The following is a 26,152-nucleotide window of genomic DNA, read 5'->3' on the forward strand; positions in this document are numbered from 1 at the left end:
GCTGTTGTCAGTCACTGTTGTCCACCATGGTGGAAGACTGACACATTCTTCAACACCAGTATCCAGATAAGATTTAGCTGTCACACCCTTCTCCTACTGATTAAAATTACTGGTGTGTTTAATAATCTCTACGGCCTTCCATATTACCCACTTGTAGCTGCCAGTAACTGACTCTTATCAAATCGAATTGTTGGGTATCAAAAAGAAATTCATCCAACCATGGCATAATAGCCAGGAATATTTTAATAAGTGTGTAAATTCTGACCATTAAAGTTTATATTTTCCAATTTCCTTCAAATGTGGGAAAAGCAACTTTTTTTTTATAACGGAGGGCTGTCTTGAAATACTAGTCATAGTGCAAGCAAATAGTAGACATCATCTGGTTAAGAGCTTGTCATTGGCTACTTCTGACCAGACATATAGGTGCATTGCCATCATAATTTATGTGCACAGGAGTGGTGTGTGGATGAGTTTTTAGCCAAGCTTACTTATAAAGGACTCATCAGTCACCGGAAAGAACACTGTTCCACTTTGTTCACCTACGGTAATTTACATACATTGTTGCTTATCTACTAATGTGTGTGACAAACTGCTGAATGTAAGTTCTGCACCACCCACATGATTTTCACTGTATGTACATGAAGTTTTTTAATTACTTTTTTTAAAATCAGTAACATCTTTCTGAATACTCTTTGTAACCACAGTAAATATATACACACAGCCGCCTGTGTAATGGAGAAAAAAGATTAAATCTGCATTCTTGGTGCAGTATAGTAGGAAGCATGTAATCTCCAAATGTGAACAAGACTTTGTGCCTAGAGTTGCCTTGAAGGTTCATTTCAAAATAAGATCACTTGTGTATTGTCACTTTACTGTAAAAAGGGCTGTTGCACAAGAATTTATATGTTGAACTGCTATCATGAGATACAGAACACTGAACCTGTGAAGGTGTCATAACACCAGCTGAAGAAAGCTACCAAGAAATTATAGCTCGTGCAAACTTTAAGGAGAACAGGAGAAAACTGTGCAATACTTTTTGGAAGTGACTCAGAAGGCTGTGTTGACTCAGACAGTATGCAACTGTCTTCACATCATCAGTCTGACCTCTGCGTGTCCATTAAAAATAGCAGTACAAACTCAGCAGTGCTGTGGTGCGAGAAGAAGGTGGCCAAGGAAACTACTGGGATGGAACCTGGATCAACGGCATTGAGCTTTTTTCATTGTCAAGTGAAGAATTTGTCTGATACCTGACAACTGTCATAAAAGAATGTATGGGTGGATAAATAACAATGCATACTTTAGGCAAAGAAGTCCCACAGTTTCGAACGGGATTTAGGTAAGTCATGTTTTCAATTGCTACCATGTTTGGATGCTGGACACCTCTCATCACTATTAAATGGTAATTTAAGATTTTTTTTCTGTATCAGGACACAATCCTACATCCCATTATACAGGAATGCAGTCAACATTTCAGTGATGGATTCACATCTTAAGACAATAATGCATGACCATTCAACATTCACCTTGTGAAAACCTATTGGTGCTGAACAAAAAAATTTAAAGAAACAGGAAATACATGCTTGTACAAAAATGAATTGTATTTGACCACAAATAGCACCTCTGCAATGCCTTCAACTGGTTGCAAGTGTCAGCCATGGTCAGAACAGGTTCTGTGTAGCTGAAAGTGCATTATGTTGGTGCAAAGTGAATTCAACTGTGGGCAAATTTTTGGTATTGTGGGTGTTTCCATAGCCAAGGTAGCCAAAGTGTTTAGTGTTTTAAGAGAAACCATATCAAAGTTTATTTCTCTAACAAAAGCATCTCAACCTGTTTTTGCCAGTCAACAATTTTAAGGTCTTCGCCATAAGTAGTATATTACAGCTTAGGATCCAATAATAATGTAACACATTATAATTAAATAATTTTGTTTTGAAGGATTTAACATGCACTTATTACATATGAAACTGTTCACATATGAAGGGTAACATACTATTCAAGCAACTCTAAAGGCATTAGAAATGTAGTAAATAGCTTAAAACTCGATTTACGGCCAGAGGGACAAAAAAAGTTGGCGAGAGAAGAGGCAACAAAACCAGAAATCTGCATCTTCTCTGATGGACAAGATTTGGCCACTATTCTTATGAATAAGCAATTGCAATTTTTAGTTACAGGAACTGTAAAACCCGGGGCTCCCCTCCAGGAAATAGTTAAAGACTGCAACCCACACCCAAATGATGTCTGTGTAGTTATTGCTGGAGCTAATGATGTATATAAAAACGAGTCAAAAATGCAGTCAGAGCATTGCGCCAAACATTGGAAAGAATTGAACAACAAAAAACGATCGCCATTAGCATTCGACACAGACATGACTTAATAAAAAGTTCATGTGTAAATACCGAAATAAGTTTCACAAACAGAAAGCTCCGGAAAAGCTGTAAAGCTTTCAAACATGTCAAGTTCTTAGACATTAGCTCCAAAGAAAGAAGCTTCTTTACTCGCTATGGAATGCACAGAAACCGCCGAGAAAAACATGTACTTGCTAACACATTATTAACAGAAACGTCCTAAATATATGAAAACACCACACTACCAATCGTACTAAAAGCACCTGTGCCTAATAAAAGTGCACTATTGGAAGATAAAGAAACAGCTGCATCAATAAATTCCCTTGCAATTAATGAAGAAGCAGACAGGGAAACTTCACCTAAAAAATCACAAGAAACTACCAGCGAATTATTACACAGTCAAAATTTGGATACGGCTATTCAAACAACAGCTCAACAAGGAAAGTCTACGAGATCACAACATACTCCCACTGCATCATATTCGTTATTGGAGAGTCACGTTTCTTTTGGGAGTACAGCTTCAAGCAGCAAGATCTCAACATCTCTGAGAAGATCGTCAAGAAAAACAAAAAAAGTGTCAGCTAATAACGAAGATTTCGTATGGTCAAGTCACATCTTTTGCAAGAGGACACAGCAGACATAAATCTTCCTCACATAGAACAACGTGACAACTCTACCATATACTGTCACAATGTACAAGGATTGAGAAATAAAGTAAGTGAACTTGAAATTCTTACAAGTGATACTAATGTTTTGTCAGACATGCACTTTGTGTATTAGTGAACACTGGCTAAAAGATTCAGAATTACCTTATCAGTATATTCAAAACTTCAGATTAGTCCACCACTATTCTAGGAAAAATTACAAAGGTGGTGGAACTCGTATATACATAGGAAATAGCATTAGCTGTGAACCTTTCCACCCCTGTGAAGTGTATTCCTTAGACAAAGACATTGAAATAGCTGCGGTAGTACTTGCCTACCTAAATATGTATATAATGTGTGTATACAGATCACCGAGTGGTAACTTTTCAGTCTTCCTCAGAAACTTTGCACTATTGCTAGAAAAAGCTTGTCACAACAACACTGATTTCCTTGAAGAATCTGCTCGAAAGTCCCAATTAGTAAATTTAATGATGTTATTCAACTTGAATATGAAAGTTATATGTCCTACGAGATTAAACAGCTGTCTTGATCAGGTTGCTACTAACACTGACTGCACTGTAAAAATTATAGATGTTGGTTTTTTCAGATCACAGCGCACTAACAATATATTTTAATCCACCACTCAATGTACTCCCAACAGGAGAAACAGTTATTAAATGTAGAAGTTATAGTGATAGCAACATAAACAACTTTGTACTTAGCTTAGAGAAAGAAGACTGGCAAAGTGTATTTACTTCCTCAACAACAAATGGAAAATATGACAATTTTCTGCAGATATTTGAACATTACTTTAATTGCTATTTCCCAGAGAAAACAAAGATTATCAGTAACAAAAAAAGAATGCTTGGGTTACAAAAGGTATTAAAACTTCCTCAGAAAATATGAGGCTGCTGCACAGACTTAGCAAACTGGACAGTGGCAAATCCAGAGAATTCAAGGTATACTATAAAAATTACAAAAACACATACAGGAGAGTTATCAAATGGGCTAAAAAAAGCTCATAATGATAAAACAGTTAGGTGCTCTTCCAACAAATGTAAGTCCATCTGGGGTATAGTAAATGAACAGACTGGTAGAAAGTTAAGGATAGAGGATAAAATCACACTAAATATAGAAGGACAAAAGACTGAAAATGTACATAAAATTGTCAATAAATTCAACAGCTATTTTCCAGAAATTTCTGCGAATCTCCTAACCAACTCTTCAAATACTGTTCACTCTCCCCCCACAAATCTCCTGACTAACTCTCCAAACACTGCACACTCTTGTCTCAAAAATAATACTCCTCTGAACTCCTTTTTCCTATCTCCTACAACACCGTATGAAATTGAAGATATTATTAAAAAAAAAAGAGTCAAAAAGATTTATTCTGCAGGGCATGATCTGATACCCTGCTTCTTATTTCATAAGTGTTCAAATTACATCAGTGGACTCCTGTCAAATATCATAAATACCTCATGTCTAGAGGGAACATTTCCAAACCAGCTAAAACTTGCTAAAATTATACCTTTCTACAAGAAGGAAGAGAAAACGGACATGACAAACTATACGCCAATTGCTATACTGTCTGCCTTCTCAAAAATATTTGAATACTGTATGTTAACTAGATTAGAAATGTGTATAAATTCTAACAACATAATCACATCTTCCCAATATGTATTTCGGAATAGGTCCACCACACATGCTCTGTATGCATTTCTAGAAAAATGCTCAAGTTTTGTTGACCATAAACAACCTGCTGTTGGTATATTTCTTGATCAGTCCAAGGCCTTTGACATGGTCGACCACAAGCTGCTCCTTATGAAACTCCATAAGTATGGGATTAGAGGTGTAGCCCACAATTGGTTCCATAGCTACCTTAGTCAAAGAAAGCAATATGAAGAAATAAGAAAATCAGAGACATTCAGGCACTGCAGGTCAGATATACTACATACAACAAATGGCATCCCTCAGGGATCTGTCCTTGGGCCTGTTCTTTTCATATTGTTCATAAATGGTCTCCCAGAACACATACCAAATGCCAGCTCCTTTCTGTATGCGGACGACACAAATATCCTGATAACCAGTAGAGGTGACACATTGCAAGATGCAGTTAATGAAACTACTTGTCATTTACAATCGTGGTCTGTAGCAAATAGACTTCTCATAAATACTCAAAAAACTGTAAGCATGAACTTCCATACTACACAAAATCTAAGCCCCTTCAATGCAGTTATAGTTATCGGCAAAGATGACATTATGTACAAGCAGGACACCAAATTACTTGAACTTACCATTAGTAACACACTAAATTGGAAACCACATATTGAGGCACTGTCACAAAAGCTTAGTAAAACCTGCTATCTATTACGATCATTAAAAGACAAAGCCACTGTAGATGCCTTGAAGCTGGTGTACCATGCCCTGTTTGAGTCTGTCTTGAGCTATGGCCTAATCATCTGGGGAAAGAGCTCTGATTCTCTCACAATTTTCAAGTTACAAAAACAAGTAGTAAGAATAATGAAATGTAAAAAAAGAACTGAACACTGTAAACCACTATTTCAACAGTTAAAAATCCTGCCACTGCCATGCCTCTATATATTGGAACTAGCTTGTTTTACAGTACAGCACTTGGACACCCTCGACAGAAATGCAGACCACCACACACATGACACCAGAAACAAAACACAGTTACAAATTATAGCCCACAACACAAAATTATATGCGAATGGAGTTAAATGTATGGGCATTAAAATATACAACCACCTCCCAACAGACATAAAAACAAGCAAAAACCCAAAAATAATGAGAACTAAATTAAAGGAATTGCTACTAAATCACTGTTTCTATTCCATACATGAATTTCTTGAAACAAAATTTTAATTACTTGCAACAAGCTGTTTATTCAGTTGTAGATGTTTCTACTTAGTAAGATAATTTAGTTATTGTATCTTATCTATATTCTGTCTGTATCTCATATAGGCCTATGTATTCTGCTATGTGAACTATGTACCATAATATTTTAATTACTTGTAATAAGCTGTATATTCACTGGTAGATATTTCTACTTAGTAAGATAATTTAACTATCGTTTGTTACTCATATTCTGTCTGTATCTCATATATGTATTCTGCTATGTGATCAATGTACCCCAATATTTTAATTACTTGTAATAAGCTGTATATTCACTGAAGATATTTCTACTTAGTAGGATAATTTAATTATTGTTTGTTACTCCTATTCTGTCTGTATCTCATATGTATTCTGCTATGTACAGTACGCACCACTGTCGTCTCTCATCACACACCACCTTTTTTTCTATTTTGTCTATATATCCTGTATGTATTCTGCTATGTGAGTTATGCATCACTACTGTCATCTCTCATCATATACCATCTTAACATAATTTTCAAATTGACTTGTCCTATTCATGATGTGCTTTGCTGTACAAATTGTATGATCTACAGGACCAATAATAAATCAAATCACATCAAAACACTAAAAGCACAAAAACAAATTTTAACCAACTGGGCATCTGCAGAAATAAAAGTACTTGATAACTCACAGCCTCTGAATGCACAGGATGGACAGCAAAAAGCAATGCAGTCAGGAACGATGCTCTTGGACATCCGCCACCATAAAGTATGTCACAGAATGGTAAAAGTAGTACAGATGCAAGAGCATGCAGCCATATGTTGGTCACATGAAATCCCCATGGCTTCAGTCCTCCAGATAACCAGTAATTCCACCTACAAAATCAGCAAGCAATCAATAAAAGAAATAAAAAAACAAAAATTAAAAAATACAGATTCCAGCTGGGGCCAACTGAAGGAGCTGATAATGTTTGTGTCATGAACAAGTACGGCAGTAAAATGATTATGACATTAAACTGCGAAAGGGAATATGCAAATTCCTATTCCATCACATGGACTGATTTTTTCCTCATTTCAGGCAAATTGTAAAATATTTCCCTCAAATATGTGTAGTTTAGGTTTGTTGGGGGACATTTATGAAAGTGTGGGGCATCTGTAAAGGAAGCTGCATGCCCAATGCTAGCTCAACCAATTTTACAGTACTGCTCCAGTGTCTTGAGTCATCATTAAGTACCTATCACAGCAGACATTAGATTAAATTCAGACATGTGACTAGAAAACTTAAATGGAATTTTTTGGAAGAAAGGACAAAGTATTCTTGTGAAAACTTGTTGGATAAATTTTGAGGATTCTACATCAGAGGAAGACTGTGCAGGAGCTACATTGTCTCCACCATACATGTGACATACCGGGCCACACATCAGCTTGTAGTTTTTCGGAGGCAGCGATCATGGCGAAAAATATACAAAAATCAGACCCCCTCACTGAATTAGTTATGGCCAGTCCATGTCTTAATTATGCAATTAAGTTGCATTTATCAGGTATGCACATACTGTTCCTTCTAATTAGACAATAGTCACTGTCCAGCGTAACCTGACCTAACCATCCAACAACAGTCTCACTCAGATGACCAATGTGTATGGCATTTTTATATTCAAGTTGATCAGCAACCATTGTTAACTGCCCTACTTCACTCTAAACAGTCTTATTCATGACAACATATCATTGCACCATAACATTATTACAGTTCAGATTGACATGGGTTTCGTGCTCACAATCTAGGCACTGACTGTCTTTCGTATTCAAGTTAATTCACGTATGTTATTAACAGTTCTGGTACATAGCGCAGTTTCATATTAAGTTAAACACATTATTTTATAAGTACATTATGACTCTTTTGACTGATGTGAGTTCACACTCAAAATCTCATAACAGACTGACTTAAAATGGCATTAGGCCCAGTGTCTATAGTAGCTCTGCAAACATGACTACTAAAGTTTCACATTGTTAAACATGTAATTTTGATGATTTACAATTAGAATTTTACATCTTAAATTAATTGAATAGTGCAGAAAAATTGGTTTTGGTCTGAACTTTATGTTGCAATAAGAGTTAAAATTGAAATAAGCCTTCTTGACGATGAAACTGGATAAACAGCTAATTAAATGATGCCATACACAAAAGTGTTAATCAACTGGACACTAATTAAGTGCTGATGTTCCTACAATGTTATGGAAATTAGCTTCTTGAATACTTTAATGATGTCTATGGGTTGTTTTCCTAACTTGATCAGTAATATAGTGATTTCATATGTTTACATGTCAACAATGCGACTGGAATAGGAAATAATTACTGTTAGCTTAGTGAGCTGAACTTTAGCAAAACTTTTTTTCTTAAAATTGTTCAAATTACTTTGTAAATTGTTCTGACTATGATAATTTAGCAAAGTTGGGCCTGATGTTATACTCAGAATTACAGAATGGCAGCTATATCTTATGGCACATCTCTCAGTAACACTAATGATAATTAAGAAAAAAAAAATTCAATCGTTAAAGGACGCAAATAACAAAACAAAATGGGGATGGGTCCCAGCTTGCTTTGCTAAAAAATCTTTGTAGTACCATGAGCATAAGATAGGAGAAATTTAGTACATGTAAAAATGCATTTTCCCCTTGTTCTGTATGCAAGTGGAATTGCTCAGAGTGCCATTAATATTTGCTTGCCAATTATAAATGTAGACAGAATATTGAACTCTAACCTTCTTTCTTTTTTTCACTCTATACTTGATCAATGACATCAAAATTCTCTCTTCACTTACCGCTTTGCGTGCCTCTTATGACAACATTTGAGTGTGCCTGAAGCTTTACTTTTAAATTTTGTTTGATTCTTTAAAGCCCCCTTCACTTTCTCTCCCAAGATTTACTGAACACCATTATACTAAATATTGAACATAGACTGAGATCACGTAGTCTCCTTCCGCCGCCAAGCAGTGTGTCAGCAGTGTGCAAGTAGCAGCATTACTGCATTTACTAGGCAGTCTTGTATTTTAATAACCATTTAAATTTTGTGTCAAATTGTTTGTGCTCTCTGTAGATTAATTCAGACATTTATTGCCCAACAGTTTTTAGCATGGATAGGGACTGCAACTGCTGTGTTCGGATGCAGGCTGAGTTGGCATCCCTTCGTTCCCAGCTTCAGGCAATGTTGGCTTTGGTCACACAGCTTGAGGCTGTTGCCAATGGGCATCACTGTGGGGGTCCGGATGGGGGTTTGTCGGGAACGACCAGCTCGTCCCACGCATCCCCCGATCGGACTACGACTGTGGCTCCCCGGGATACTGCCCACATTGATGCTGATCCCTCACCTGTGGTAGAGTGGGAGGTCGTCTCGAGGTGTGGCAGGGGGCGAAAGACATTCCAGAGGGCTGAACGGAAGGCCTCTCCAGTTTGTCTGACGAACCGGTTTCTGGCTCTGTCTCCGGCTGATACTGATGTTCGGCCGGAGATGATTACTTGTCCTGTTCCAGAGGTTGCCCCTCAGTTTGCAAGATCCGGGCAGTCGCAGAGGGTGGGGTTACTGGTAGTTGGGAGCTCCAACGTCAGGCACATAATAGGGCCCCTTAGGGATATGGCAGGAACAGAGAGGAAGAAAACCAATGTGCACTCCAAGTGCATACCGGCGGGAGTCATTCCAGATGTGGAAAGGGTCCTTCTGAATGCCATAAAGGGTACAGGGTGCACCCATCTGCAGGTGGTCGCTCATGTCGACACCAATGATGTGTGTCGCTATGGATCAGAGGAAATCCTCTCTGGCTTCCGGCAGCTATCTGATTTGGTGAAGGCTGCCAGTCTCGCTAGTGGAATGATAGCAGAGCTGACCATCTGCAGCATCGCCAACAGGACTGACTGCGGACCTTTGGTTCAGAGCCGAGTGGAGGGTCTGAATCAAAGGCTGAGACGGTTCTGCAACCGTGTGGGCTGCAGATTCCTCGACTTGCACCACAGGGTGGTGGGGTTTCGGGTTGCGTTGGATAGGTCAGGAGTCCATTACACGCAGCAAGCGGCTACACAGGTAGCAGGGGTTGTGTGGCGTGGACTGGGCGGTTTTTTAGGTTGGATCACCTCGGGCGAGTACAGAAAGGGCAACAGCCTCAAAGTGTGCGGGGCAAAGTCAGGACATGGAGGGACCAAGCAGCAATCGGTATTGTAATTGTAAACTGTCGAAGTTGCATTGGTTAAGTACCAAAACTTCAATCGCTGATAGAAAACACCAAAGCTGAAATCGTTATAGGTACAGAAAGCTGGCTGAAGCCAGAGATAAATTCAGCCGAAATTTTTACAAAGGCACAGACGGTGTTTAGGAAGGATAGACTGCATGCAACCGGTGGTGGCATGTTTGTCGCTGTTAGTAGTAGTTTCTCCTGTAGTGAAGTAGAAGTGGATAGTTCCTGTGAAATATTATGGGTGGAGGTTACACCCACAACCGAGCTAGGTTAATAATTGGCTCCTTTTACCGACCTCCCGACTCAGCAGCATTAGGGCAGAACAGCTGTGAGAAAATTTGGAATACATTTCACATAAATTTTCTCAGCATATTATAGTCTTAGGCGGAGATTTCAATTTACCAGATATAGACTGGGATACTCAGATGTTTAGGATGGGTGGTAGGGACAGAGCATCGAGTGACATTATACTGAGTGTACTATCTGAAAATTAGCTCGAGCAATTAAACAGAGAACCTACTCGTGGAGATAAGATCTTGGACCTACTGATAGCAAACAGACCCGAACTTTTCGACTCTGTAAGTGCAGAACAGGGAATCAGTGATAGCAAACAGACCTGAACTTTTCGACTCTGTAAGTGCAGAACAGGGAATCAGTGATCATAAGGCCGTTGCAGCATCCATGAATATGGAAGTTAATAGGAAATTTAAAAAATTGAGAAAGGTTTATCTGTTTAGCAAGAATAATAGAAGGCAGATTTCAGACTACCTAACAGATCAAAACGAAAATTTCTGTTCCGACACTGACAATGTTGAGTGTTTATGGAAAAAGTTTAAGGCAATTGTAAAATGCGTTTTAGACAGGTACATGCCGAGTAAAACTGTGAGGGACGGGAAAAACCCACCATGGTGCAACAACAAAGTTAGGAAACTACTGCAAAGTTAGGAAACTACTGCAAAGAGAGCTTCACTCAAAGTTTAAACGTAGCCAAAACCTCTCAGACAAACAGAACCTAAACGATGTCAAAGTTAGCGTAAGGAGGGCTATGCGTGAAGCGTTCAGTGAATTTGAAAGTAAAATTCTATGTACCGACTTGACAGAAAATCCTAGAAAGTTCTGGTCTTACGTTAAATCAGTAAGTGGCTCGAAACAGCATATCCAGACACTCCGGGATGATGATGGCATAAAACAGAGGATGACACGCGTAAAGCTGAAATACTAAACACCTTTTTCCGAAGCTGTTTCACAGAGGAACACCGCACTGCAGTTCCTTTTCTAAATTCTCGCACAAACGAAAAAATGGCTGACATCGAAATAAGTGTCCAAGGTATAGAAAAGCAACTGAAATCACTCAACAGAGGAAAGTCCACTGGACCTGACGGAATACCAATTTGATTCTACACAGAGTACACGAAAGAACTTGCCCCCCTTCTAACAGCCGTGTACTGCAAATCTCTAGAGGAACAGAATGTTCCAAATGATTGGAAAAGAGCACAGGTAGTCCCAGTCTTCAAGAAGGGTCGTTGAGCAAATGGGCAAAACTATAGACCTATATCTCTGACGTCGATCTGTTGTAGAATTATAGAACATGTTTTTTGCTCGAGTATCATGTCATTTTTGGAAACCCAGAATCTACTCTGTAGGAATCAACATGGATTCCGGAAACAGTGATCGTGTGAGACTCAACTCACTTTATTTGTTCATGAGACCCAGAAAATATTAGATACAGGCTCCCAGGTATATGCTATTTTCCTAGACTTCCGGAAGGCGTTCGATACAGTTCCGCACTGTCTCCTGACAAACAAAGTAAGAGCCTACGGAATATCAGACCAGCTGTGTGGCTGGATTGAAGAGATTTTAGCAAACAGAACACAGCATGTTTTTATCAATGGAGAGACGTCTACAGACATTAAAGTAACCTCTGGCATGCCACAGGGGAGTGTTATGGGACCATTGCTTTTCACAATATATATAAATGACCTAGTAGATAGTATCGGAAGTTCCATGCGGCTTTTCGCGGGTGATGCTGTAGTATACAGAGAAGTTGCAGCATTAGAAAATTGTAGCAAAATGCAGGAAGATCTGCAGTGGATAGGCACTTGGTGTAGGGAGTGGCAACTGACCCTTAACATAGACAAATGTAATGTATTGTGAATACATAGAAAGAAGGATCCTTTATTGTATGATTATATGATAAAGGAACAAACACTGGTAGCAGTTACTTCTGTAAAATATCTGGGAGTATGAGTGCGGAACGATTTGAAATGGAATGATCATATAAAATCAATTGTTGGTAAGGCGAGTTCCAGGTTGATTCATTGGGAGAGTCCTTAGAAAATGTAGTCCATCAACAAAGGAGATGGCTTACAAAACACTCGTTCGACCTATACTTGAGTACTGCTCATCAGTGTGGGATCCGTACCAGATCGGGTTGACGGAGGAGATAGAGAAGATCCAAAGAAGAGCGGCGCGTTTCGTCACAGGGTTATTTGGTAACCATGATAGCGTTACGGAGATGTTTAGCAAACTCAAGTGGCAGACTCTGCAAGAGAGGCGCTCTGCATCGCGGTGTAGCTTGCTCGCCAGGTTTCGAGAGGGTGCGTTTCTGGATGAGGTATCGAATATACTGCTTCCTCCTACTTATACCTCCCGAGGAGATCACGAATGTAAAATTAGAGAGATTCGAGCACGCACGGAGGCTTTCAGACAGGCCTTCTTCCTGCGAACCATACGCGACTGGAACAGAAAAGGGAGGTAATGACAGTGGCACGTAAAGTGCCCTCCGCCACACACCGTTGGGTGGCTTGCGGAGTATAAATGTAGATGTAGATGTAGAAATCAAACTGAAATGTGATACCCTGATCATTCTCACTGGACTGTGAGCATAATACATGGCAAGTTACCAAACCTCTTGATAATTTGTTTGATACTTCCTAGTACTGTATACTGAATTAGAAGTCGCGGGGCACGAGTATCATAAAATAAATTTCCATCCTCTTTACCTTGCAATATAATCTCATATATTTACAGTTAGATGGTAATTCCGTGTGTGTGTGTGTGTGTGTGAATGCTATGTGTATGGATAAGCAATAACAAATCATTAAAAAGGAAATGTACATGAAAACTTATGCCAGTCTATAGTTGTTTCATATCTACAAATTACACAGAATCTCTAATACATAAGTATATATAGATATAGAATGACATACATAAACAAATGAAGATTATATTTTTTTGTACCTGAAAGAAAGGACAGTCAGTGGTCTGTATGACTTGTGGCTAGTCTTGTCTGTAAGTCTCGTCCCCCAAAAATCATTGAAAAATAAATTCCAAACTGGAGTCTCAGGCCGCAAATCTTCATTATTCACAATGGCTTCAGTGTCGTCAAATACAAATTCACCATCAACTGAGTTTTTGTAGCAAAGTATTGCCACCAGGCCAACAATAACTGCTGAAAGTGGTCCTGAGAGTTCTGAAAAAGATAGAGAAACTGATTAAGATGTCTGAAATAACAATATTGAACCAAATTTCACTCTCCTATACTGCAACATAATATATATTGAAAAGAAACTTTCCTGTGGATTTGAATTGTGATTTGTGGCTTGTGCAGACTGTGTCCTATGGAATAAGCTAACCAAGCATGACTCATGAAAAAGTACAACTTCTGTCAACACAAAGATTGATTTTAGCACCACAGTGAATTATTAGGTATGGTCCTAGTGTAGGCAGTATGCCCATCCTTTTCTCCAAACTTGAAATGACTTTCTAAGGCATTTATGGGGGAACCACACTTTAATGTGTGGACTCTATCATGGTACAACTTGGTATTTATCACATTAATAAGTCAGTGTCCAAGATGAGGCGTTTGACACAGTTCCCCACAGTCGTTTAATGAACAAAGTAAGAGCATACGGACTATCAGATCAATTGTGTGATTGGATTGAGGAGTTCCTAGATAACAGAACACAGCATGTTATTCTCAATGGAGAGAAGTCTTCCGAATTAAGAGTGATTTCAGGTGTGCCGCAGGGGAGTGTCATAGGACCGTTGCTATTCACAATATACATAAATGACCTGGTGGATGACATTGGAAGTTCACTGAGGCTTTTTGCAGATGATGCTGTGGTGTATCGAGAGGTTACAACAATGGAAAACTGTACTGAAATGCAGGAGGATCTGCTGTAAATTGACGCATGGTGCACGGAATGGCAATTGAATCTCAATGTAGACAAGTGTAATGTGCTGCGAATACATAGAAAGATAGGTCCCTTATCATTTAGCTACAAAATAGCAGGTCAGCAACTGGAAGCAGTTAATTCCATAAATTATCTGGGAGTACGCATTAGGAGTGATTTAAAATGGAATGATCATATAAAGTTGATCATCGGTAAAGCAGATGCCAGACTAAGATTCATTGGAAGAATCCTAAGGAAATGCAATCCGACAACAAAGGAAGTAGGTTACAGTACGCTTGTTCGCCCACTGCTTGAATACTGCTCAGCAGTGTGGTATCCGCACCAGATAGGGTTGATAGAAGAGATAGAGAATATCCAACGGAGAGCAGCGCGCTTCGTTACAGGATCATTTAGTATTCGCGAAAGCGTTACGGAGATGATGGATAAACTCCAGTGGAAGACTCTGCAGGAGAGACGCTCAGTAGCTCGGTACGGGCTTTTGTTAAAGCTCCGAGAACATAGCTTCACCGAAGAGTCAAGCAGTATATGCTCCCTCCTACGTATATCTCGCGAAGAGACCATGAGGATAAAATCAGAGAGATTAGAGCCCACACAGAAGCATACCGACAATCCTTCTTTCCACGTACAATACGAGACTGGAATAGAAGGGAGAACCGATAGAGGTACTCAGGGTACCCTCCGCCACACACCGTCAGGTGGCTTGCGGAGTATGGATGTAGATGAGGTAAAAATGTTTTACCTGAGACCGTAATGCAGTTAGCTAAGTTCAATTTTCTTTGGGATTTTCTGTGCTGACTTATTACTTCCTAAAACAGTGAAAATGACATGGTTATACACTAACATTAATTCCAGGGGTATGAGAGTGTTCAAAAGCTAAAATAATCTTTATTTTTCATATGATACTGTAAGGTCAGTAACAGCGATATGGATAAACATCTCATCTTTCTATATGTCAAAAACAAAGCAACCTTCCATCTTTTTTACGTACTTCTCCACACGTCAGTCCTCCTATCTAAAGCAACTAGTAGCAGCATAATCAAGGTTTCAAGAAAGTACTATCCGATCACTTCTTTAATGGGGCCTATCTAGTTAGGGAATTAGCACAAGTCTGAAGCTTTTTGGCGGTGCAGTAGAAATCACTGCTTCATTTTCCCTTCTTTGCCAATGTTGTGTGGGGAAAAACAGATCCCTGTTGCTGCTCATCTATACCTGCAGAAGGCCAGTTCTGCACAGTAAATGGGATAACACCATTGACTAATACAGACTTTGAACAGAATTCTGTTGCTAAGGCAGAAACATTTATGATCTGCTGAAGTGTTCAGATTCGGCTGCTACGCTGTTAGGGTTATTGCAAATAACAGTGACAAACATATCAGTAAATTATCCTACTATGCCTATTTTCATCCACTGCTTTCATATGGTATCACATTTTGCAGTAACTAATCATTAAGAAAAAAAGTATTCATTGCAGAAAAGCACGTAATCAGAATAATAGCTGGAGCCCTTTCAAGATCACCTTACAGACATTTATTTAAGGAACTCAGGATATTCACTGTACCTTTGCAATACATATATTCACCTACAAAATCTGATATTAATAACCCATACAAGTTCAAAAATAATAGCGAAGTGCATAGCTCTAACACTAGAAGAAAGAATGATCTTCACTATTCTGGGTTAAATCTGACTTTGATACAAAAAGGGGTTAATTATGTGGCCACAAAAATCTTCAGTCATTTGCCAAATAGCATTAAAAGTCTCACAGATAGCCAACCAGCATTTAAAAACAAATTAAAAGAATTCCTGAATCACAACTCCTTCTTAATTTCCTCTGTGAGCTGAACTACTTTAGGGCAAGGCTACAGATTCTCTTAACAAACAATATTGGTGTTTGCTCATAGGGATACACGCCAAAAGGATGGGAAAAAGATTAAGGTTTAATGTCTCATCAGTGATGACATTGTCAGAGAGGAAGTACAAGGGCCTTTGAATAAGTAATGCAAAATATGATTTTTCTCAAAGCAGGATCATTTTATTCATGATTTAAATACACAGTATTTTCCCCCAGTTCTTTGGCTACAAAATGTTACTTATCAACTTAACCTTTGTTCAGTTCTATGGCCACCTTAATGTGAAAGCACATATGCCATCATCATGATACTATCCTACTGGTTTGATCTCTGCCAGGTTCTAGCTGCATCAGTAACTTTTCCGTAACTGCTCTCGAGCTTCCCACACAGCCCATTCTTCAGTGGGCCAATGAGATGGAAGTCAGAATGTGAAAGATCTGGGCTGTAAGGCAGATGGAGAAGAATAGCCAATCAAATTTTGATCTCTGCTCAGGTGTACAGACTTCTGCATGGCCTTATGTTATCATAGAGAAAGAGAAGTGTGTTCACATTTTTTGCAGCCATGAACACATTGTAATAACTTCTTCAGTTTCTGAAGAGTCTTGTGATAGACTACAAAGTTTATAATTTGATAGTGAAGGAGCACATCGAACAGAATAACCCATTCAAAGTTCCAGATGACTAAAGAGCTGACTTCACCAGCTGAAGGTACTGTTTTGAACTGATTCTTTGAAGGAAATCCAGAAAAAAATGGGGAATTCATGTTTCATCATTTGTGAGAATGTTTGATAAGAAAACGTCTCTTTCAGCTTCATAACAAGCAAGTAATTTGGTACAGATGTCCCTTCTTTAATCTTTATGCACTTCAGATTGGTTTTGGAGAACACAGCAGGCACAAATTTTGGTATATAATGACTGGTGCACAAGTGAGTCGGCACTACCAACAGAGGTATTAAGTCGGGCACTGTGTTGCGCAACTGTCATTCATCAGTCACTTCAAATAAGTGTTTCCACACGCTGCAACATTGCAGGTATCATAGCTGTATGTGGCTGGCCTGCGCATGTCGATAAGACAGATTTCCTTCTCCTTGTTCTGTTGACAACAGACACTTTGCCTGGTGACACTGTGCTTCTATCCAGCGCCCGCTATCCCTAGTTATTCTGAAAAAGCCTGTGAATATTTGTGATGGCTTCATTTTCCACTAAAAGAGTAGCTGCTCTTTGTTTAGAATGCACCTTAGTTGCAAATGCAATTTTGAAGACATAGTAGTATAGCCACCTATTGAGAGTTACTAGAAATATACGAGATGATGCAGGAATGTTTAAGGATGCTGCAGACAAACTTACAATTTTTCTGAACCATAATTGGCTGAGACAAACAATTTGTTGCATTACTTGTTGAATGCCCCTCATACAGGCTTGTATTGTGGAAGAAAATCAGCTGTATTATTATTATTGTTATTATTTCCCAGAAGAAGCAGTAGATGGGCAGTCACTGTGAAAACAGTGCAGGTACGTGTGCACAAAAAAATAGCTGCAACTATTAAGACATGGAGAAAATTTATTGGCCCACATGGAACTGATATTAATGAGATTTTCTTCTTGGTATACTGGTGAATGTTGTAGCATGCAATTATGTCTCCTTGCCTCCTCTAGCTGCTCCTGAGAGTTCTGTGTGTTCTTCACTTTTCTGGCAACAGCCACAGCACCACCATTCAGTTACCCAAACACTGAAAGACCTGTGTGGTCAGGAATGACAATGGGGGTAATTCCACCTGATAGCTTGGGTATAAGCAGAACCTGCAGTGCTTTAACTGGTCCTTTATGGTTCAGTGCGCTTTTAGCCTCATATATTGCTGTCAAAATTAAGTTTTTTAAACATCCCTGATCCGGCTTCTTCTTCTTCTTCACCATTGCCTTCTTTTCTTCTTCTTCAGTGCACAATGTGTGGCATTCATAACTTGCTGGAAATTCACACCCATGCCCAACTTAATTGTACCACACATGATTTTATCAATTACAAACGCTGAAATCATGTGATGCTTTGATCTGCATGTCAATTTTGTTTGGACAGCTTTTAAAGTGTCTGTCAGTTTTATTCAAATGGATAAGCTGAATTAACAAAAATTTATTATTAATCGAAATTCATCCAAAGTTGGTATTGGTTTCTAAGGAATCTGTTCCTACACGAGCTGCTGAATTTGTGTGTGATCATGCTCTTAAAGACAATTCACCTGGGACATGTGAGAACTGCAACAACTGAGGAAGTGCACCACCTGATACGCAAAAATCAACAACTAAAAGTGCAATGAAATCACTGCTGCCTTAAGAACATTTACACGAAAAAGTGGCTATGGAACACATTTGTGCAAAATGGGTGTCAAATCTACTGAATTTTGACAAAAAAAAAAAAAAAATAAAAAGTAAATCTCTAAAAATTAAGAAAAAAGACCTATTGCTTTAGTATGCTGATTTGAACTTCAATCCTGTACATCAAATTTGACAATACCACCATTCGGCTGATCACCTGAGAAGACTTTATCACTGAAATATGCTGAGAAAGCCTGCAACCACATATGTCCAATGACTAGCCTACTGTAGTACTGAATGAGTATTTTCAGAGAGGTTTTGGCAGTGCACTTCAGATTAGGAGGCTGTTCACTGGAAAAATACTGGAGAGTGTGAAATGATCTGATAGTGAGTTACATATTCCACAGATCATTTGAAAGACTCTTTTATTGAAATGATGTGGAACAATTCAGTTTACAGGTTATGAACACATGATTAATGTTAAGATTAGTGAACACACATTATTTTTAGTCCTACATTTAATTTTTTTTTTCTCTTTCATTTTTACTGTCAAGCAACTTCTAAGTAGAAATTTGTCAATGGAATAGGGGTTGTACACGAGAAATTATTTTAAACTTGCTTCGTTACATGTCAGACATTTTATGTTATTGGGCAAACTATCAAAAATTTTTATTGTTGCATATTGAACTCCTTTCTGAGCCGCTGACAGCTTTAAGAGTGAGTAATGAAGGTTATTTTTCCCTCTAGTGCCGTAGGTGTATATATATCACTGTTCTTCTCAAATTATGATGGATTATTTAAGATGAATTTCATTAGCTAATATATGCCAGAATGAGATTTTCACTCTGCAGCGGAGTGTGCGCTGATATGAAACTTCCTGGCAGATTAAAACTGTGTGCCCGACCGAGACTCGAACTCGGGACCATTGCCTTTCGCGGGCGAGTGCTCTACCATCTGAGCTACCGAAGCACGACTAACGCCCGGTACTCACAGCTTTACTTCTGCCAGTACCTCGTCTCCTACCTTCCAAACTTTACGGAGGCTCTCCTGCGAAACTTGCAGAACTAGCACTCCTGAAAGAAAGGATATTGCGGAGACATGGCTTATCCACAGCCTGGGGGATGTTTCCAGAATGAGATTTTCACTCTGCAGCGGAGTGTGCGCTGATATGAAACTTCCTGGCAGATTAAAACTGTGTGCCCAACCAAGACTCAAACTCGGGACCTTTGCCTTTCGCGGGCAAGTGCTCTACCATCTGTGTGGCATATATATCACTGTTCTTCTCAAATTATGATGGATTATTTAAGATGAATTTCATTAGCTAATGTATGTTTGTGATGGCACAGTTAAAATGGCTACTCCCCTTAAGAGGTCCATGGGTGAACACATATTATTCTTACTACTCACTTTTGTGCAATCAATATTTTCTTCCTAAGTGATGAGTTGCCCCAGAAAAGTATTCTGTGTGACATTATTGAGTGGAAACATGCAAAATATGTCACAAGGTTCATATGTTTGTTTCCAAGATTAGCAATTATCCGAAGAGAAACAGTAGCTGTACTTAATTGTTTGTGAAGCTCAGGAATGTGCTTCCATCAGTTAAAGTTTTCATCAGTCTGTATATGACTGTTGCATAGAAATAAATGTAGTGTGTGCTTTCTTTTTTCCGATATTTAAGAAGAGTACATTTTGAGTACCATGTTTGCTCAATGAATGTTAAGTGGAAGGTCATTCCCAAAAAATTGGGTATGTGTTAAATCATCAGCTTTTCTAAGAGAGTTTCATGATCTACACAATCAAATGGCTTGGAAAGATCACAAAAAATACCAACTGGCAGTATATTGTTATTTAAGGCTTGTACTATTTGATGTGTGAATGTATACATACCATTATCAGTCGAGCAACTCCTCTGGAATCACAACTGTGATAAGTTAAGTAAATTGTTATCACTTACGTATGGGCTACTCTTGAGTAGATCACTTTCTCAAATATTTTGGAAAAAGATGTCAGTAAGGAAATTGGATGATAATTATTGAAATCCATCTTGTTACCTTTCTTATGAGGTGGTTTAATAATTGTATATTTTAACCAATCTGGAAAAATTCACTGTGCCAATGAAAAATTGCGAATATCAATAAGGACATTGATTATTATGTTGGAACAACTTTTCAGAATTCTGTTTGAAATTTCATCAACTGCACAAGTGCTTTTGTATTTTAGTATTTTTATAATTGTATTAATTTCAGTGAAGGATGTTGGTGCTACTTCTAGATGCTTAAAGTTTTATGGAGTGACATTTTTAATACATTCCCTTGCTTTTTCAACTGAACCATTAAATCCCATATTTACTGCTAAAACATAGCATTGAAAGTGATTGTGAAATGTACTTGTAACTGATGAATTATCAGCCACAACATAGTCATTTAGTTTATTGTTATGGAATTTTGTACTCTAATTGGCTGTTCTGTCTCCTGTTTGACAATGTCCCACATAGTTCTAATCAAGTTATCTACACTGTTTACTTCCATCATAACATGCACACTTCTGGACATTTTAATGATTTTCCTTAAAATATTACATTACTTTTTGTAGCATAAAAGTCATATCAGATCTTGACTTACTCTGGCCTCTACATAAATTTCCCTTTTCCTGTTACACGAGATTTTAATTTCCTTAGTTATCCACAGCTTACCCTCCCCCCCCCTTTTTTTTCATAGATGCTCTGGATAATTTTTTAGGGAAGTGACTTCCAAATACTGACACAAATTTACTATGGAATATACTAAATTTGACATTGGCATCTCTTTCTACACAATCCTCACCCCCCACAGCCCCTTTCAGATTTCTCTTAAAACACTGCATTCTGTTCTCATTATGAAGCCTCACTGCTTTGTATGAGCTTGCTTCAGGGTTATAAAGTGTCATACTATTTATTTCCATTACTTGTGCATCATGATCAGATAGTCCATTACCAATATGGTACACATTAATTGTTTCAGTCTGAGCACTGTCTATAAAAAATGTTATCAGTGTCCTACTTTGCTGCACAGGAGTTGGCAAAGTGACTACTGAAATTATCCTGAAACACCCAAATAATAATTCTGGTTCATTTTTCCTGTCTGTATCTTTTAAGAAATCTGCATTGAAATCTCCACAAACTGCTAACTGTTTCTTCTTGTCTGAGTGGTTGCTCAGTAATGCATCTAATAGCTGAAAGTAATGCAGCAAATAGCTAAAAGTTGCCTAGAGGGTATCTGTACACTGTTACAGTTACCAGAGAAGGCTTCTGCAATGACAACCCACAAGCACATGCTTCTAGGTTCTGATCAACAAAAAAATTATTTGTTTTAGAATTTTTCAGTTTGTGTCTAGCTTTTATATATGTTGCATCTCCTGCTCTTTTTTCCCTGTTGACTATACATGAAAAATGATGCAGGTCTATAATCCCTGGTATGTAATATCTCCATCACTGTGGTTACATGATGTTCAGAAATTGATGGAACAATTTTCCACATCTTCTAGGCATACAATAAGCTGATCTATCTTGATTTTCAGACTTATAATGTTCTGATGAAACAAATTAACTTTATTTTCCTGGAAACTGTTAATTGTATTATGGTCTCACATCCCTTTAATTTCTTTCAGTACTGTCAATCTGCAACATAACTCTAACCTAAAGAATGTGCCCCTTTGATTCCAACAATTTGAGATTTTTTACATGCTTACAGCCCCCCTTACACTTTCTGCAAGGTGCTCAGCTAATCTTTATCTTCCCTCTCCTATTCAAGTGGTAGCCATGATTAGTGTATCCCCAACTATCAATCACAGCAACAGATATGTGACTTTGTTTCAGTCAAAAACAACTAGCCCAGCTCTTTTTCCACACAGCTAACAACCGTGTTAAACCAGGACTGGTTGTGTTGCTGCAAAATCTCAATAAACCCCTCATGAGTATGTGCTGTTGCTACTCCTACTTCCTCCAGGTCACCCTTAATTCTAAGTGATTTTTCTACTGAGCTAGCATTAAAGTCATTCCTACAAGTCCACTGCATCCTATTAAGCTGAAAAACTGGTTTAGGCCTATCCCCTACTTACAGTAACAAGTTAAAATGATTGCTAACCAGAATTTGAAATGTTATTTCTTAAGTTTTCTCCTTTTGCCTATTACTTGTCACCTTCTCCCAGTTCCCATTCTCTCTTTCCCCCCTTCAACCTATCAAATTCAAAATGTGCCATGTCTAATTATGCCTGGTGGACACAAATCTTTCTTTCATTCCACAATTGTCTTGTCTCGGCTACATAATCTACAACCCCAAGGAACAGACTCATCTGTCACTTTTGTAGCTGCCCCACTGCATTCTCCCTAGTGAAACACCAAAACAAAGCTGAGGACTAAATTGAAAATAAATGTATTGTTAACCTCACCACCACATCAAGATCATTTCTCACTAGTGACGTAAAATGGGGTAGGCATGGGTGTCGTTCTGGTGGATTAATACACTGAGGGTAGTGAAGCACCCATTGTAGGCTAGTATGCTCTGTGACTGGATGGGCAGTTTGGTTCTTTACCAAAGTGTGTCAGTGACCGATGATACAGGTGGGTAGTGGGCAGCTTATAAGTAGTTATCTCATATGAAAAGTTGTACAGTAGTTGAGAAAAATGAAACTCTGCCGGTGGATATTGTGACTGACTTATTATTTTACTCTGCTGTTTACAAAATAACAAAACAATTTAATTATATAACTAGTTACACTGGAAATTGTTCTCATGATTGTGGCAATAACAGAGTAAAATAATATTTGGAGCATTTGTAGTGAATTGGCATACAACTCTTTAGAGATGTGGTTCTGCCTCTGCAAATGAAGGGTATGCCAGTGACAGACTAGAATAAGATGTGTTTGCAGTCCTCAGCTCAATAAACACTTGTGTCTATTTATATTTGTATATATGACCTTTAAGAGTTTCTTTTTATTAAGCTGATCCATCCTATACAACTGTCAAATGATTCTTGGACAAATAAATTACCAATTCTAATGGATAAGGCATATAGGCTCATATTGCATAGAAATGACCTGTGTGGTGAAAAGTTTAAAACACAAAAGATAAAAATGTGAACAGGGACATAACTTCTTTACTCAACCAATTTCCTGTAAGCCATCACAATACACCATTATCATATTAATTTCCCATTTATTCCAGTTGCTAATGGCATTTAAAAGAATCTGTTTTGTGTGTGACAAAAACATTTCTTTTCTTTTTTTATGTTTTGGGAACTCTTCTGCCATATTTAGGTAAAATAAAGCAAGTTACTTTCAGATTCTTACTTTTTCTAACAAACAACCTCATCCACTTTCAACATGGTATGTCATATTGTTTCAAGAAAGCCTCTACCTGTATATGCTAAACTGAACTCTGTTGTACTGTCATCCTGTAAGGCCTGCTGACAGATCACTCCTTCATTCTCTGTCATAAGAGAGCAGTATTGCTGATTTGCCAGCTATAATAGTGTATTCCTATAACCCTGCCAGAGTTCTGGCATTACACAGATAATTGTGTAGCTTTTGTTTCATATAATGCTGGTGTTCATTAGGTATATGAATGTGGCTTCTATTATTTATAGACCTGGCTTCTTGGCGGAGAATAGCTAAACAAAAATCACTCCAGAAATTCCTAGCACAAAATTGCTATGAAGCTAAGATAGACAAGAGATGCTGTCACCTGCCTAACTAATAAGAATGCAATATCGTTAAATAGTTACCAGCAGGGAGAAACCACACAACAGCAAACTAACCACAGAACATTCGATGGCAATGCACTAACAACAACTTGTTACCTATTACTGTGATTTCAAAGAGCAATCAATTCAACCATGCTTACGAGCAGCCAATATCACTCTTCAATACAGCACACAAGTTGCTTTACACAACAGGCGAAACACAGAACATTTAAAACAAAACAATATTAGGTTTTGGCAGTAGCTTCATTATGACACAAAAATGAGACAATTGGTACATTATTTTCAACTTGTGGAGCATTAAATTGGAACTCCTCTTGAAACTAGTTATACTGTTACAATGGCTATTAAGTTCCCTACATACAACACATATATAGGAATTTTCGTCACATTACAACAGCAATTTACGCACTCGGAAATGGTAATCCTGAGTCCCAGGAGACTTCTCTGCGTCTTGAGCCGCGTTTAGGCCTATAGTCATCAGAGTCATCTGACCATCTGTCACCTATTCTCTCAAACAACTTTTGATTCACATTTCTCATTTTGGTTGGTTCTGTTCTCGTTACAATACTATCTGGTGGGCCTCAAATTTGAAGATTTCTTCCAATATTTACGTTTTGCAGTAATAAAAACATAAAATTTCCCACAGCAACAACAAGATATAGTTTTAGAAGTACATCCTTCTCCAAAGGATTACATGTTATTCACGAAAAAACTGCATCCAAATACATTATTCCAAATATTTCAGTCTTTCATTTGCTTTAATTAAAAAACACTTGAGGAATTTGGCTGACAGTTACGTCAAGTGGGCACATCTAGTTAAAATTGCCATTTTAACTTGCTGATGTATTTCAGTCCCTCGAATGACTCGTGGAATTACTATCATTTTCGACTATTTCAAGCGAGTTTCATTACGCCAAAAAAAGCAACTACTTCATCCACGACGTGAGCAAGCATACCGGCTTCTTAAGTACACAAGTGAAGATGATCACTGATAAGACACACGACGCAGTCGACATTTTCGGCACTTCGATACTTGATTCTGCTCTGCAATCGACTAACTTTGCCCTATCAATCCTGGCGGCATATGATTTAGGCGGCCGTGGATTACTGGTGATCTTAATTAGTATCAAAGGCGAGAAATCTACAGCTGTAGATAATATTATTAGCTGATAATGTGCAACATTATTGAAACTGTCAGTAGACGTCGGTCTCAAGAAAATTGCGCAGTTATTCATTTTGGTTTGTTACGACGCTGCCGTTGACACACATTGCTGTAAGAGACTGAAAACTATACGAAAAGTTGATACATGGAGCAGCAGTAAGCCAGGTTTCCACAGACATGAATTTCTTACACGTGCATCCCTCTAATCGTATGCTTGCACACACATTAAAAGCCGGGTTCACACGCGCTTGTGGCTTTCTGTACTGATGCCTAGTTATGAACATGTATCACACAAGACGCAACAAATTATCTGTTGTTGCACAGCTTTCGATATTTTTACAACATACGGGCAAGCATTAATGTTATATAGTGCAGGTTACGGCATTAAGGCTGTGAGAAGCGTCAAGCACAAGAAAGACGAAACCCAAATGTTATGCCTGAAAATATATTTCGCGCAGCGATAAATCAGGGATCGCAACACATTTACAAAAGAAATAAACACTCGAACACGAAAATGCTGTCTGCTGAGGCAAACTAACCGACAGCTGGCATTTCAGAATCATCTGCAGACACGTAACTCTTCCAACAAATGTATTCGTTTCTGTAGGCATTTCTAAATAGCTAATTTTTAGTTTAACAGCTGCTACGTCACATTCTGGGGCTATTTCCCCGCATATGACCCACAATTTATACAATGCGTGGTCTCACAAATTTCATACTTCTCTCTTTTTTTGGTAACATATTACGTTTATTTATTTTTCATCTAAACATTGTTCAAGGTTAGGCCTACGTCATCGATTTTCAAGTATAGA

The 26,152-nt window shown here is 38.3% G+C and overlaps 1 protein-coding gene across 2 annotated transcripts in view; it reads right to left on the reverse strand.

Moving 5' to 3' along the window:
* Positions 1-25,214, reverse strand: part of LOC126335081 (protein O-mannosyl-transferase TMTC4-like) — a 141,251-nt gene extending 116,037 nt beyond the window's left edge. For both annotated transcript variants that reach the window (XM_049997975.1, XM_049997974.1), the window contains exons 1-3: positions 24,588-25,214; positions 13,325-13,556; positions 6,555-6,738 (exon numbers count right to left, since the gene is read on the reverse strand). In XM_049997975.1, the coding sequence (XP_049853932.1) occupies positions 6,555-6,738; positions 13,325-13,556; positions 24,588-24,717 (546 nt within the window). In that variant the 5' untranslated portion in view covers positions 24,718-25,214. The remainder of the gene's footprint in view (positions 1-6,554; positions 6,739-13,324; positions 13,557-24,587) is intronic.
* Between the last annotated feature and the right edge of the window lie 938 nt (positions 25,215-26,152).

This window comes from Schistocerca gregaria, chromosome 2 (genome assembly GCF_023897955.1).
Source record: "Schistocerca gregaria isolate iqSchGreg1 chromosome 2, iqSchGreg1.2, whole genome shotgun sequence".
Taxonomy (NCBI): Eukaryota; Metazoa; Arthropoda; class Insecta; order Orthoptera; family Acrididae; genus Schistocerca; species Schistocerca gregaria.